Source organism: Nothobranchius furzeri, chromosome 1 (genome assembly GCF_043380555.1).
Source record: "Nothobranchius furzeri strain GRZ-AD chromosome 1, NfurGRZ-RIMD1, whole genome shotgun sequence".
NCBI lineage: Eukaryota > Metazoa > Chordata > Actinopteri > Cyprinodontiformes > Nothobranchiidae > Nothobranchius > Nothobranchius furzeri.
Window position 1 is genome coordinate 87,094,874 of NC_091741.1, and position 16,525 is coordinate 87,111,398.

Consider the following 16,525-nt stretch of genomic DNA (forward strand, 5'->3'; position numbering starts at 1 on the left):
AGTTTATTTTAAATATAACATATGTAGTTCTTGAAAACAAAAATTAAATAGATGATTTTAGATTATATAAAAGATTGAAAATAATGAATACATTTACAACTTAATTATTGTATTTGCTACTTTTTCAATGTGAATATTTTTCAAAGCCTTTTAATAGTTTTTGTTGTTGTTGTTGTTGTTACTTTTAAAGGTGTGGAGTAGAGGCTGACACATTTTTGGGATCCCAGTGGATCACATGAGGCCTGCTGGATTCCCGTGAAATGGGAGTCAAGTTATTTATAGTCACGTTATTGGGACAAAGCAGGAAAAATAATCATCGAGAGTGGGCAAGATTAGGAATAAAATTAATTTTGTTTCCCGTTCAATATGAAATGAGTTTCTTTTAAAATAATGTGTCATTTTAATTTATATTTAGTTTTGTCTGACCCCAACCAACTAAAATTAATAATTGAAAATACAAAAACACCTCTAAAGCATTCCAGAGACTTAAATGGTCTTTCTATCTAAACTACTGAATAACTCCTGGGCACAGCCACTGCTCCACTTCTGGGGATGGGTCAAATACAGAGATGAATTTCACCATTGTGTGATGATGACTATGGAACTTTAACTTTAATTACAGAAATAACTGCATTATTGCATCGTATTCTAAGTTTTCCAGTTTCACTTGTTTGTATAATTTGGAGTTTTTATTGGCATTTCTATTATTCATAATCTAGTAACAGCTTATCTATGAATAAAAATCCTTAAAACTGACACAAGAACAGGCACAAATAGCCTATTTGAGACCACTTGGCAAAAAATGCAGGAAAACTGCACACATTGCCCAAACGGACCCTTCGCACATTCCAACAGGCACGGATTTGACGTGTTTGGTTTGGACCAAAACCAGGATGCACCAAAAAAAGTTTTGTGCGCCTCAGATAAACGTAAGCCGAACAGCAGCCAAACAGGTGGTCAAATCTAGTTCAGGCTCCATTTCGGGCCTTTAGCTCTTGCATGTAGGGATTTTTCGACCTACCTTCCGTCGTCCGATTAAGACGAAATGTGGTGAGCACTTACAACTTATCAGTAGCGACTCTCACCAATTTTTCCAGATTTTTATCTTATTCAGGGGTCGATCTATTACCTGGAAAATGCCTAAAAATTCATTTTGGCCTATGTTTCTGTCTTTTAAATGAGCCCAAAATGAATAAGGCCTAAAATATTTTGTGACCTTTAACCTTTCTGTATGGCCTAGCAGCCTATAAAATGGGGAGGTCGGACCAGAGGGTCACCTGAAGCCACAGTAAAAATTTCAAGGTTAATCAGAAGCTGAGTTTCAGTGGCTGAATGTTAAAGGCACACCTTAATAAGGTTCACCTTTGTCCTAGTTGCAAAGCAAACAAGCAGGGGAAAGGGACGCTTAACCCTTCAATTTGGCCTAAGTTTCAGTCTTTTTAAAGCTCAATGGCACGCATGGTGCCAAAGTTATGCCACCTCCTAACAGTGAAAAGCGTGGGTTTTGGGGGGCTATATCTTGGAAACCACAAAAGACTGGCATGCAACCACCTCAGGTGAACTCGTCCCAGGCCCCAGATCAACATACTAAAAGATGGGGTCACTGGCACAAGCAGAAATTTTTTTCTACTTTGGACCAATTGAATCATCAGGTCTTTTTTGGAGCTATGTGTCCAAGACCCTATTTTGTGGCTGTTATCAGACATAGGACTTTTTTTTCTGGGGGGTTTCTGGGAATTTGACACTGAATTCTGATTGTGCTGCCCCATGGGGACATACCCACTGAAAATGGGGCCAATTGGCCGTTCCGTTGAGGAGTAATCGCAATAAAAGAGAATGACCCCAGTCACCCGCCGGTCGAGTGCCCACAAGGCCAAAAGAGCACTCAAACGATGAGCTACAGCTACGAAATTGCCAGGGCTTGCTCGGGGTGGTGCCTGCATGCGGAATGTGTGTTTGTTTGGTGAAAATCGTCTGGAAAAAATGCCACATTTGAGACCACATGGCAAAAAAGGCGGGAAGACTGCCCACACGGCCCAAACAAACCCTTAAAGGGTTCCGACTAGCATGATTTTGACAAGTATGGTTTGGGCTGGAACCGGGATGCACTAAAAAAAAGTTGTGTGCGGCTCGGACAAATGTAAGCCAAACAGCAGCCAAAAAGGGGGTCAAATCTAGTTCAGGCTCCAATTCGGGCCTTTAGCTCTTGCATGTAGGGATTTTTCGACCCACCTTCCATCGTCCAATTAAGACGAAACGTGGTGAGCACTTACAACTTATCAGTAGCGACTCTCACCAATATTTCCATATTTATATCTTGTTCAGGGACTGATCTATTACCTTAAAAATGCCTAAAAATTCATTTTGGCCTACGTTTCTGTCTTTTAAATGAGCCCAAAATGAAAAAGGCCTAAAAATGTTTTGTGACCTTTAACCTTTCTGTATGGCCTAGCAGCCTATAAAATGGGGAGGTCGGACCAGAGGGTCACCTGAAGCTACAGTAAAAATTTCAAGGTTAATCAGAAGCCGAGTTTCAGTGGCTGAATGTTAAAGGCACACCTTAAAAAGGTTCACCTTTGTCCTAGTTACAAAGCAAACAAGCAGGGGAAAGGGACGCTTAACCCTTCAATTTGGCCTAAGTTTCAGTCTTTTTAAAGCTCAATGGCACGCATGGTGCCAAAGTTATGCCACCTCCTAACAGTGAAAAGTGTGGGTTTGGGGGGGCTATATCTTGGAAACCACAAAAGACTTTGGCAGGCAACCACCTCAGGTGGACTCGTCCCAGGCCCCAGATCAACATACTAAAAGATGGGGTCACTGGCACAAGCAGACATTTTTTTCTACTTTGGACCAACTGAATCATCAGGTCTTTTTTGGAGCTATGTGTCCAAGACCCTATTTTGTGGCTGAAATCAGACATAGGACTTTTTTTCTGGGGGGTTTCTGGGAATTTGACACTGAATTCTGATTGTGCTGCCCCATGGGGACATACCCTCTGAAAATGGGGCCAACTGGCCGTTCCGTTGAGGAGTAATCGCAATAAAAGAGAATGACCCCAGTCACCTGCCAGTTGAGTGCCCACAAGGCCAAAAGAGCTCTCAAACGACGAGCTACAGCTACGAAATTTCCAGGGCTTGCTCGGGGTCGTGCCTGCATGCGGAATCTGTGTTTGTTTGATGAAAATCGTCTGAAAAAATGCCACATTTGAGACCACGTCAAAAAAGGCGGGAAAACTGCGCACACGGCCCAAACGGACCCTTAAAGGGTTCCGATCAGCATGACTTTGACAAGTATAGTTTGGGCTGGAACGGGGATGCACTAAAAAAAGTTTTGTGCGCCTCGGACAAACGTAAGCCGAACAGCAGCCAAAAAGGGGGTCAAATCTAGTTCAGGCTCCATTTCGGGCCTTTAGCTCTTGCATGTAGGGATTTTTCGACCCACCTTCCATCGTTCAATTAAGACGAAATGTGGTGAGCACTTACAACTTATCATTACAGTCTTGTTGTCAGTGTGAAATTGCTGGTGGCCGCCACATCAATACGTTTATCTTTGGTTTCAATTTTTTTCATTTTAGTCTACATGTGGTTTTACAGTGTTGCTACATGTGAAGGAAGTCTATTAATTAATATTTTTATCAAAGAGTTTGCATATGTTATTACTTTAAAAGTATAGGTTGTGTTTCATGTGTATATTTTAATAGTCTTCACAATATTTAATAATTTTTTTAACTACATCATTCTCACTAGTGTTGCAGGGCAAGAGAAACACTGGACAAGCCTCAGTCCATCACAGAGATGCACCCAGGGACAAACAACCAGTCGCATAATCACTCATAACTTGGGACAATTTAGATTCACCAGTTACCTTGATTGCTGTGCGTTTTTGGTCTGTGGAAAGAAACCAGTGCTTACATAGGGAGAACATGCTACCTCCACACAAAAAGGCCATGCAAGCTGGATTGAAACAGGTGGCTTATTTGCTTTGAGGCAACATTGCTACTAATTTCACCACCATCAAGCCCCACAATAATTCATTGTGATGAAAGTCCAAGTCTGAAGTTAAAGAACTTATATCAAATAAAAATTTAGAAATAGAATTTACTGACAGGTAATTAAATATTAAACTCAAAGTTAGGCCTGTATCCTGTTCTCCCATTTGCTAAGTTTTATGCGAGCTTAAAAATAAAAGCATGTAAAAGAAGGTATTTTTAAAAATGTTGGTTTCAGATAAAAAAAAACAATCATTTAATTTTTTTTAGTCTTTATTTCTAGTGGAAAATGTAAAGGGGAATGTTTTTTTCTACAGGGTCAAGTCATGAACATTGAGGCAGGGTGAGGGAGACATGGCCCTTTTCAATCCAAACTCTGTACAGGTTGTTTCTCTTGAGTTCAGAGGCACTCATCAACAAGAAGTCAGGGTGGGGGATGGGTGGCATTAAACAGTGCACTGGCTAACTCAGGGTGGGGGATGGGTGGCATTAAACAGTGGACTGGCTAACTCTGAAACCTCTGCTGCATTCAAGGAAATTGTGTAACTACCAGTACACTAGTTACACTCAACATCAAATCTGAACCCTGTCTTTTTAAATATAAATTTCACACTGTGTTAAAAAGTGCATAACAATTTCCTTAAAAGCCATTACATTAGCAATTTTTTGAAAGAAATATCTTTAATCTATTAAAACATGGAGATCTGCACGCAGTTCTCAACTTTCCCAGTGCTCCTGAAAGCAACATCAGTACACTCAACAAGGGGATTCACGCAGCTGCAGAGCATCGGAGAAGCAGATGGAACCAGAAAAAAGTCTGCAACTAAACCAGGTAAGATTTATTTTTATTCATAGTTAACTGTGTGAGGTGTTTGTGTGTGTGTGTATTTTGTTTATTTTGTCAAAAAAGATTGACAACTAGTGTAGTCTCGTGTAGCCTGTGTTGTAAGCTTGACAAAGTAAAATCAGGGGATCATTTTTATCTTTTATTTGTTTTCAGAACAGTTGAATTATCTTACTTTATTCCTTAAACCACTGCAGGGATCCTTTTTATTGCTTTGAATGTACTAGCTTTGCTGCAAACTTCAACCCACTGTTTTAGCTTGCTAACTGGGATTTAGCATGACATATTGACAAAAGGACTTGTAGCCCAAACTATTGCCTTTGACTTTCTAGTCAATTCAAACTGTAAAGAAGATATTTGCTTCCAATCTATGAGGTTGCTTCTCTGAACATACCAGTACTGGTCCAGAACTACAATTATTAACGGAAGTGCGTTCATCGTGGAACTATGCCAGCAAATAAGCACTGAGGTGCATTAGCAGTTTAATTAGTTTTAATTATTTTAAGTCACACAGAGAATAAGAAAAGAAACTGCTGCATCAACCTGTAATGTGTAATTACTAATACTAAACTGCATTGTGGACCTGTGTGCAGTAAATGGTCAATGTACAGTAACTGAGTAAGCCAACAGCCTGTGGGTGGACATTGAGTAGTTTACCACTGTGAGATGACCTTTTTGTGATTTTTATTTGACAAACAAACGCTGTAAGTATTGCTGATAGGTTAGTGAATTATGTTAATAACTTTTACAGTCAAAATACCTAATGTATTTGAAACTTTTACACTAAGGACCCACAATTTTAACCACAACACATGAATAAATTTGAACTAAAATTATTTTATTGAACATGGTACTTTTTGATGGAAAATGTAGCTCCATAGACTGCAACCTGCAGCTCAGTCTCGTCTCCTGTGCTCCGTGTACAGAGTGAAATTGTCTGTTTAATCTGTGAAACTGGTAATATGTTAAGCAAACAAGCAGCTGATAGATTAAGACGGTCCATAAAGTTGACTACAAGCTAGTGAACATTAAACCACAACAGCATTCTGCCGGTTACCGGCAGTACTCATGGCTCATTTCTGTCTTCCACTCAGCCAAGTTTTATCTCATATTTTACTTTTAATACACACTAAATATACAGCTGTAGAAGAGAAGCTAGGGTTTTTCCTGCATTCAAATTTGCGTGGCTGCCACGTGCCGCCCCAGCCTGATTTCACATATATGTATGATGATATATACATGTCTATGGTTGATGCTATTGATGTCCTTAATTTCCCCAGGCTCTTCCATATCAGAGCAGAGCTGTACAGTGCAACAACAAAAAAAAACTGACTGTGTGTGTCTATTTTTAAACGTAGCTCTGGTGCAACATCTTTGAATTACTATTTTCACCAGAACTTTATTGAACAAAAGTAAGTTACGTGTAAGAAAATTGCTTTTTACTGGCGCACAGTATGGTCATCTGGATGCAGTGAAGGAAAATAAAGGAACCAGCAAAGGCACAAAGTCAGAACCGGTCCAAAGTTTGGGATCAAAAGTGCAGCTACACTCAGATTATCTAATGCTAAAGCTAACATAATTTTAAAAATATTAGATCAGATGATACTCAGTACTCAAGTAGCTTTCTAATCAGATACAATTATTTACACTTACTTGAGTAATAAACCCTATATCAGGAAAATATTGTCCTTGGTTTGTGTCCTTCCGGTGAGCTTTGCAGATTTGGCAAAATGTCATCAGGCAGTAATCACTGTTAAATTCATAATTATTCTCGGAGAGAAACCAACTTTTATCTGCCCCTGGGAGCCCCGTAATGCATAGCATCATTTCAATATGGGGGTGTCCGCGACACTTTTATTATATGCAGGTAGCGGCGCTGTGGCTGCTTTATATAGTGACTCGTTGCATTCTCCCCCAACCCAAATCCTCGGATCACGCATTTTAGCTAAAATGCTAATGTTAACTTGCCTTGCGTTGACTGTAGAGTTGTGGGTGATGGTCACGCAGATGTGTCATGAAATTTGAAGCGTTGCTGCCTTTCACAGACACTTTTTCTGCACGTGCTGCAAACAGGATAGCCATCTTCTATCAACTGTCCCTCGGCATTCTTCATATATCCCAAAAAAATGCCCATACTTCCAACTTTGTCTTCTCTGAGAGAATAAATGCCCTGAGTGCTCCCTTCTCCTCCTCTGGCCGTTATTTCAGCTTTAGCTTCAAGAAAGTTTTGGTTGTAAACAACAAAGTGCGCATGTGCCACCGGCAACTGCAGCAGATGATACGGTGGCCGGTAAGGGTCACCGCGCCTACATCACAGCCACGGTAATCCACCGAGATAATATATTTTTTTAAAAACAAAACGATTATTATTATTGTCCACTTTTTTACCGGGGTTTACCACTACACTAGTTACCGTGACAACCCTAATGCCACCATTACATTGTTAGCAGCAGAAATTAAATGTTCTTACCATTTCCAATACAAATGCATGTTAATGAAATGCATTATATTTTACTCGATATATTTATGTGTTATTTTGACTAAGGTGAGTGTTATTAATGAAAACCTAAAATGTTACTGAAATGTAGGTCAAATTTTAAAAAATATATTTAACTTTAAATATCAGATGGGAAAAAGGAACTAAAACACAATCTAATGCATATTATTGAACCTTATAATAAGTCTGTTGTTTCGACCTGATAATTTTGTTGTTTTATTTCATATGTTTTAGCAGTAAACCAGTTTTGTTTCACTTGAAACATTGTCAAATGGGATATTCAATTAATCAACAGAAACTTAGATGAGAACACTTAATGAAAAAATGTTTTGCCTTTAAAAAAGTGAGGCAGTTGAATGCACAGAATATGCATGTGCTGGTGCATGGTCAAGATGGCACCACCTCTGCCTCAGTTTGAGCCAGGAAAAAACCCTGGAAGCATTACCTAAAACAAGGAAAATACTTCCAATCATAGCCATGAATACATAGACGCCCCATTGGCCACTGGAGAATGTAACAGCTTTGTCGCCGTATTGGATGGGTCTCCTCACTGTCCAGAGTCAATGGAGAGTGAGCAACTATGCCCATTTTTGTTCAGCTTACGGTTAACACAACGGGCGTACAATTGAAAACAGATCGCGTGGGATTACTATTGACTTTTCTAACCTTCCTGATTGTACTTTATATTTTAATTTATTTTGTTTCATTATATTCATATATTAATTATGCCATATCATGTGTCTGATTTTGCAAAAAAGCTTGATAAAATGTGCTGTTTAGTTGGGTAAGCACCTTAGAAATGAATGCACTGGGGGAAAATTTCTTCACATTTACATGTTCTTTTTTTGTAGATAATGAGCAGAAGGAAGAAGAACAGGAAGAGATAATGGTAAGTATTTCTTAATTTATCCTATAGGACTTAAATATGGCTTAAAAATAAAATCTCAGATTTTTTTCTTCCAAATTCTAATTGAATTTTATTAGTTTTCTCCCTTCTTTTTCTTGAAAAGAAAATACAAATAACGGACAATTTTTTTGGGTCAAAAAATTGTTTTGGAAACATCTTTAGGATTTTGGTCACCATGAAGGAAGCTGGTAATCAAACGAAATATTCACTGATTTAGTGTTGTATTAAATTTGTTTAGACATTTCTACTTATAACTATAAGATCATATATAACAAATTTACATTTTTAACCAAACATAATCAGTACTGACACTAAACAGCTTTGATTGAATTAAAAACATCTGCGATTGCCAGTAAACTGAACCTGGGTCAGGCGAATGCTTGGAATGGACGTACTACCAACATATATGAAAAATTTAATTTACAACTATTTACTGGTTAGAATTTTCTTTAGCTGTCTGTTATTTCAGGTTTTGGTTTGGAACTAAATTATTTGCCAGTGTGTTATAGCAACCCAACTTTAACTAGCTTGAATAATGCTTTTTAACCGTAATAAACCAGAGGCCCCTCCTGTACTGGAAAGAAAAGTTCCTTCAGTAAGGTTGCTGAGAAAGCTAACAGCTGGCATTGGTGAGGAGTGAGCACCACCTCACCCCTGCCACATGGACCTCAAGAGATAAACCATCAATCCTGCTCAATGGTCAACTTTCCTTGCGGGGGTCACCCATTAGGACAGTGGGAGGGTTAAACTGAGAACAAATCAAGATAGGAAACAATCTGCCTGATTTTTCAGCATTAAAATGCCACTGTAATCATGAGGGCATAATGCAGCTCACTGATGGCTGCGAGATGCCCAGTCTGTCAGCTAACTCATGTTGGAAGGTCCCAGTGGCAAGAAATCACAAAAATGTCAATAACGGAGTATGGACTGGAATCAGATTAGTGTGGTTTGTCAGTGGCTCCACAAAGGGTCTCAAATCACGTCACTGCTCCAGAAGGATCTCTGTCAGGAGGCAGCATCTACCCAAAAGCACCTGTAGATTCTCACTACAGGGAAAATGTCCTCTAGAGAACACGGTCTGCTAAATCTTCCAACAACAGATCTGCCATGCTACAATGTTAGCTTCCCGTCGGTCACAGATGCCTTTTTATCGGTTCCAATATCAATTTCACGACAAAACTGTTTCTCCACAGACATAATTACTGATTGGGTAAAAATAATTTGTGGATGAGGAAGAATCGTGGATGACTGAGACCTTCAATACTACGGTTACACCATTTTACTATTAGATGCTGTTCGTACGCATGGTCAGACGTGTTATGTTTAAGAACATTTCTACACAAGTTCCATCATGCTAAATACCACACTATGACCTGTTCATTACTAAAACAATCTACTTAGTTGCTAAGTCTTTGTGTCTCACATTAACTAATACCACCATTAAAATAGCGATTTAAAATGGCATTAGGTGAAAGTAGCTGTGTAGATGGTTGTGTTGGTTCTCTGATAAACTGATTACCTGACCAGATGTACTCCATCTGTAGAGACGTGGGTGATGGTCACGCAGATGTGCCATTAGATTCGAAGTGTTGCTGCCTTTTGCAGACACTTGTTTCCTGCACGTTCTGCAAACGGGATAGCAGTCTTCTATTAACTGTCCCTCAGCATTTTTCAGAAATCCAAAATATGCCCATACTTCCGATTTAGTCTTCTTTGAGGGCTGATGGATGTCCTGGGCGCTGCCGTCTCCTCCTTCGGCCATTATTTCAGCTTCAAAGTTTTGGTGCCGTTGCAAACTAAAAAGTGCATGTGCGCGCCGCGGGAACTTCAGCTGAAGCGACGGTGGCTGGTAAGGGTCACTGCGCCAAAACCGCGGCCACGGTAAACCCACCGAGATAATTTAGTTTTTTTAAAACTGGACGGTTATTTTTATTGTCAACTTTTTTACCGGGGTTTACCGCTATACCGGTTACCGTGACAACCCTACTGTATAACATACGAAAGATCAGACCATACCTAACACAACATGCCACTCAGCTCCTGGTGCAATCTACTGTCATTTCCCGCCTCGATTACTGCAATGCCCTTCTAACTGGTCTTCCAGGCTGTACTGTGAGACCTCTTCAAATGGTCCAGAACGCAGCGGCACGTCTGGTCTTCAACCAGCCAAAAAGAGCACACGTCACCCCTCTTTTCATTGAGCTCCACTGGCTACTGCTAGCAGCACACATCAAATTCAAACTGCTAACACTAGCATAAAAAATCCGAGATGGTACGGCTCCCATCTACCTGAATCCTCTTGCAAAGGCTTACGTTTCGGCCTGGCCGCTCCGGTCATCACAGGATCGTCGGCTAGCAGTGCCTACACCACGCTCAGGACAATCCAGACTCTTCTCATGCATCGTTCCACGAATGTGGAATGACCTACCAAGCACTACCAGATCAGGGGCTTCCTTTTCAATTTTCAAGAAACTCCTGAAGACCCTGCTCTTCAGAGAGCATCTTCTAAACTAGCACCCTCCCTGCACCCATCCCCCCTCTCTACTGTCCACTCCTTGTTCCCTCCTCTCCATGATTGATGTCAAGTTTTTGCTATTATTGTTGTTAGCCTCAAGGGCAACATGCCGATTATCACTTGTAAGTCGCTTTGGACAAAAGCGTCTGCTAAATACATAAGCATAAACATAACGTCTGTTGATGTTAGCAGCTAACAAGAGGTAAACTTACCGAGCCAACTCTGTTCTTCCTCTTAAGATGCTCGTGCATTGCCGATGTGCTCCTGTGAAAGGAGAGTTTCGCTTTGCAGAGCTTGCACTACGTTGATTTCTTTTGAGTTAGTATAATGCTCCCAAACTTTTCAGATACGTTGCGACTCGACACTTTCTCCGATGATGAAGGCTGAGCTGGATGGCCACCAATGCGCCTCGGAGCCAAAGCACTGGCTGAGCAGAGAGGCAGGAAGGAAAAGCCGAACATGCCGCAGCAGGCAAGATTTAAAAAAATTGTTTATAAAATAAGGTTTATTTTATTTGTCGGCGTTGTCATGACGAGTCGACTAATCATGGCAGCCCTAAACATCTTGCTGCCTCTCGCTCTCTTTTGGCTTGAGAGAGGAGGGCCTGGTGACGTAGCGTGCAGAGTCCGTGGTTTTGATTGGTTAGGAGTAAGTAGTGAGTCTAGTATGCTGCTACCTGATAGGTTATAATGAAAAAAGGAAACTTTTTTAATCGAATTTTTATCGACCAGTTTTTTATCTATCGCACCACGTCTATCGATAGATATATTGAACTATTGAATTATCGTCCAGCCCTATATTAGAGCTAAACGTATTATAGAGAAAAACATTTGAAATTACAGCAGCAAGGTAAAAAGTACAATAATGAACCAAAGTCAGCAGCTGGAAAGATTTTTCTGAAGTGCAATTAAAGGTAAAGTTAAGAATTGTGGTTTAGAAATCCCTGTCCTAAACTTGAGTCATTGATCTATTTCTTTCAGGAGCTTTCTGCTTCAGATGACTTTCTCTCAGACTCCAGCCATGATTTGGACAGTGATTATATTCCATTAGCTCCTCCTTCCTCAGAGAATGAACTAACCTCTTCACAGTCTAAGCTCATGAAGACACATGATGCATTAAAAAACCCTGGCAAAACCTCTCTCAGCCAAAGCTATGTTCATGAACAGAAGACACTGATGGACAGTGGTAAAAACAACGAAGCTCTGGACATGGATTGCAATAAAGATACTGAGGAAGAAAATCCGGAGGAATATGAAGATGATGAAGGTAGGTCATGTGTTACCGTTAAAACTTGCACTAAAGGAGACAAAAGAAAGTATGACAAAAGGCAGTATTGTGTTTACTGTCAAAAACCACTTAGCAAAATGGCACGACATTTGATCCGTAAACATGGCAATGAAAAAGTTGCCCAAGCAACATGTCTGCCAAAAAATTCAAAGAAACAGCAGCAAATATTTGAGCTACTGCGCAGGAAGGGGAATTACTACCACAATGTTAAAGTGCTGCAGGAAGGAAAGGGTGAGATAGTGACCTACAGAAGGCCAACAGAACAAGTAGAGGCAGAAAATTAATTACCACGCAACCTTTGTTTTGGATTCTGTTCTAAAGTCGACCTGTGAAGACACGCAAAGCAGTGTCAAAAAGTTACAGGACATTCGGACAATTCCCAAAAGAAGCGCAGAGTTCAGTCTGCTGCAGTGGCTCTTCTGCCATCCAGAGGACACTGCTCACGAAGATGTTCCAACATCCTCAGCAGGTTGATGGTTGATGAAGTGTCAGCTCAGGTCAAAAATGACCCACTCATCTGTGAACTGGGAGAATGACTCCTTGAGAAGTAAGGAGGAGATAAATCCAGAGATGGCCATGTCAGCCAGAAGGAAAGAGTGGTTGGGAGATTTGTTTTGGCAGCTAAATCTTAGGACTGCAAAATCAACAGACTTGAAGACATCCTGGTACCACCCAAATTTTCATTAGCTGTGGCAGCAGCAAATAAAGCATCTGGTTTTACCAAACACAAGTACAGATACGCAACACCATCACTTGCAGTTAAGTTGGGACATTCTCTGAAGGCAGCACGTGAGGTTCTGATTGGACGGCACATACAGGCTGAAGATGAATCAGCTACAACCAGAGTAAAGAACTTCTCATCACACTTGGCTTCAGAGTGGAACATCTTTGTATGCCACTGTGCAAGAACAAACTTGGAAGAGGAAAAATGGAACAAGAAAGAAATGATCCCACTGACAGAAGATCTGATGAAGCTTCATAAAGTGCTGAAGGCTTCAGAGGAGGAAGCAAAGCAGAAACTATTGGAAGGACCAAACCCCATGGCTTACAAGACACTCAGTGAAAGTCTTCTCACACAGATCATTCTGTTTAACAGACGGCGGCAGGACGAGGCATCAAAAATACCTCTGCTGACCTACAGAGACAGACTGTCTGAAGAACCAAATGAGGATATGATGAAGTAACTCTCAAAATTGGAACAGGATCTGAGTCACAAGTTAACGAGGCTGGTGGTCCGAGGTAAAAGGGGTCAAAAAGTGCCAGTGCTACTTACAAGTGAGATGACAGTCTATAGATTTTCTCATTGCCCAGAGGAGTAAGGAAAATGAAATTTTGGAGAGCAATAAATACGTCTTTGCGAGACAAAAATCAGACTGTCATATTCGAGGTTTAGACTCTTTAAGGAAGTTTTCATCTAAAAGTGGGGCAAGAAGACCGAAGACCCTCACATCCACTCAGCTGAGGAAGCATGTGGCCACTCAGATAATGAACCTGAAAGACAATGAATTGGATCAGCTGGCTAAGTTCATGGGGCACGATATTCGTGTACATCGTGAATACTACAGGCTAACAGAAAACACACTTCAGCTGGCCAAAGTCAGCAAGCTCCTGATGGCAATGGAGCTGGGAATAGAAATGTACAAGGGCAAATCTCTGGATGAGATTGATATGAGCTTAGAAAGTGAGCATATTTTAGATGACTTATTTGAAATTCAACTAAATTAAAGCATAAAATTAGAACCTTCTGTTTTTATTTTAACAGTTGATTTGCCTGGAAAAGAACCTACACACGCACCACTAGTCAGTCTAAGTGATTACGAAGTCCAACCTGAGGATGCTTCTGAGCAGGCTGATGATTCAGATGGTACAAGATAACATGATGACCATGTGTTCAGTCACATTTCAAATGAATAGTCAATAGTTTGAGATACTATTTCAAATTGTGTATATGTGGCAGAAATATAGTGCCACAGAGAAAAAAAATATTTGTATTTTTCTTATGTTCTTTCTGTGTTTCTTTTCGAGTTCCATTTTTCTGATCTTATCTCATACAGAGTAGCAAAGTTTCTGTTTTACCTTATGTTGCTGACAGTTTTGGGTACTTCCTGTCACCTTCGGGAAGTAGCTGAAACTGTCAGCAAAATAAGCTAAAAACAGAAACTGTGCTACTCTGTGTATGATAAGAACAGAAAAATGGAACTAAACAATTTGTAGAATTGAAAACATTTTTTGCTTAGTGACCAACTGTAACAGTTCTCGTTGATTTTCAGTTATCTATTGACTATTAGTTTATTATTTTAGTTTCATGGCATTACAAAATTATTGTACGATTTAGTGAGGTAAAAAACTATTTTTTCTTACTTACTTGATAACATTTGAGTATTTTATTTGGCATCTGTCAGACTGGATTGGTGTTCATGAATGTTTTGTCTTGTAGAACCTGACATTCTGACTAAGAGGCCCACAAGACCAGAACCATCAGATGATCACAGACAGACAGCAGGAAAAAGAGGTAAACTTTTGCTTGGCTAAAGTACCTAACGATCAGAAGGTGACACTTGATTTTACAACTGTTTTTCTTCTCTTTGAAGGGACCTACAGAGGAAAAGGGCCAAGGAAGAAGGTTTAACCAGCTGAAGATTCAGATGGTGAGACAGCACAAGGTTCACTGCAGACGAATTTTACATATGTGACACTCATTCCTGATCCTTTCCATCCTCATCACTCCCAAAGATGACCTCAACATTTTGAGCTCTGCAACCTCTTCTACCTCCCGTCTTTTCTTCGTTGATGCCGTTTCTTAACCAGTCAATATGACTGCTCTCACTACTGTCTTCTACAGCTTTTCTTTCCTTCTTGCTGAAACCCGTAGTCTCACTGCAGTGTGATTTGGTACATAAATATAGTTGATGCACTTTGGTTACTAATATATTCTGCATGTTCTTTATTTTTCAGATCAGGTAGAACTGCTGAGCCAGAGCTCAAAATATGCGGAACCATCGGAGGACATCAAGAAGAAACATAAGATAGGTACATTTTTTCTTCATTTGTCTTTGTGCTGTTGGGTGTTGGGTTTAAATTTCTGTGTATTTAATCATATACACATTTAATTTTAGCTAGTTTAAAAATTTGCATATACATGCCATGCTGAACTCTCAAGCCTACTGCACATTGGCAGCAAAAGCGCCGTGGAACGCCAGCGACACAGCACCGCAGCGACGCGGCACCACTTGAAATAGAATCCATTATAGTATATGGAGTGTCACAAACCAGCCGCGTCGCGGCAATTTTCAGACGCGGCCCAGGAGCGGCATGCCGAGGAGCTAAAGATAAGATCGTGTTCAAATTTTTCCATGAGCCGCTTCTGGGATGCGCCAATTTCCGCAGTTACCATTGGGCTAGACAGGAAATCACACACAGTTTCAGTGTAAAATCCCTGGTAATTCCAGCGCATATATATATATATATATATATATATATATATATATATATATATATACATATACACAATCGAGAAAAATTGCAGTTAAAATAGGTGTATGACACTTTTAATTTTGTTGCAATATGCTATGTTGTATCATAAGATCCAAGTCATGTATTAGTATTACCAAATTTATTAGCAAACAAAACAAAATGTATTTTGAGTATTAGGATATAATGCATTAATACAGTTTCAGTTGCTTCATATAAGTAAAACTAATTCAAAAGTAATAATAAATATCCCTAACCATCAAACATCCTTAAATATTTCCTACTTGTGATTTCTGTTGCAGAACTGGATCAGCTTCTTCTCACCAAGCAAGGGGTGAAAAAAGGCCTTGGAGTTCAGCTGAGAAAGCAGCAGTATGGCGACAGCTTGGAAAGTACATAACTTTAGAGACCATTCCTGGTAAAGTACCATGCCTTAAGGCACTTAAGACAGAGTCTGAGCTCAAGAGTAGAACCTGGTAAGATATTAAAAACCAAGTCTACAACTCTATCACAGCACAGGAGGAAACGATTATAAACTGTTCATGTTCACATGATTGTTTGTGTTTCACATGCCTCAGTGTTGTTAGGTGGGTGTGACACAATGAGGCCTAGGTGTGTTGATGTTAGGCATGCTTCTAAAATTTTATATATATATTATTTTATTTGAAACAGATGTATGCTCACACTCTGGCTAAAATGATAAAAACTACATCTTAAAGGCACTTTTTTCCCCCAGTTTCTTTTTCAAAAGCAATTGAAGTTAAAATAACGAAAGCTGCCATTTAAAAAGTCCAGTTATTTATAGGATTTAAAAAATCTTTTTTTTCTGTTTAATTAATAAAATAATGCTTTGCAAAGAAATTGTTTCCTTTTAATGAAACTGCATGCATTAGTCAAAAATGTATGTATGAACTAAAGGTAAAAATCAGGAAGACTGATTTAAATTATGTACTTGACAAATAAAATGTAATAGATAAATTTAAAAATCCCAGCACTGTAGATGCTAGACTTGCTAG

The 16,525-nt window shown here is 39.7% G+C and overlaps 2 protein-coding genes across 8 annotated transcripts in view; one reads left to right on the top strand and one right to left on the bottom strand.

Moving 5' to 3' along the window:
- The window catches only part of diaph2 (diaphanous-related formin 2), a 562,944-nt gene that overhangs the window by 283,628 nt on the left and 262,791 nt on the right, over positions 1-16,525 (bottom strand). The window lies entirely within an intron of this gene.
- On the top strand, positions 4,470-15,934 carry LOC129163704 (uncharacterized). Of its 3 annotated transcripts, XR_011520531.1 has the most exons (7): positions 4,470-4,820; positions 8,181-8,218; positions 11,732-12,017; positions 14,476-14,550; positions 14,630-14,686; positions 14,994-15,068; positions 15,812-15,934. XR_011520531.1 is itself a non-coding variant. In XM_070551025.1 (6 exons), exons 1-5 carry the CDS (start codon positions 4,685-4,687, stop codon positions 14,665-14,667), a joined length of 573 nt encoding a protein of 190 aa, XP_070407126.1. In that variant the 5' UTR covers positions 4,470-4,684; the 3' UTR covers positions 14,668-14,686; positions 14,994-15,177. The 3 variants fall into 3 exon arrangements, 2 of the variants coding, with proteins under 2 accessions (XP_070407126.1, XP_070407117.1); XM_070551025.1 differs by lacking the exon at positions 15,812-15,934 and having other exon boundaries at positions 14,994-15,177; XM_070551016.1 differs by lacking the exons at positions 14,476-14,550; positions 14,630-14,686; positions 14,994-15,068; positions 15,812-15,934 and having other exon boundaries at positions 11,732-12,536.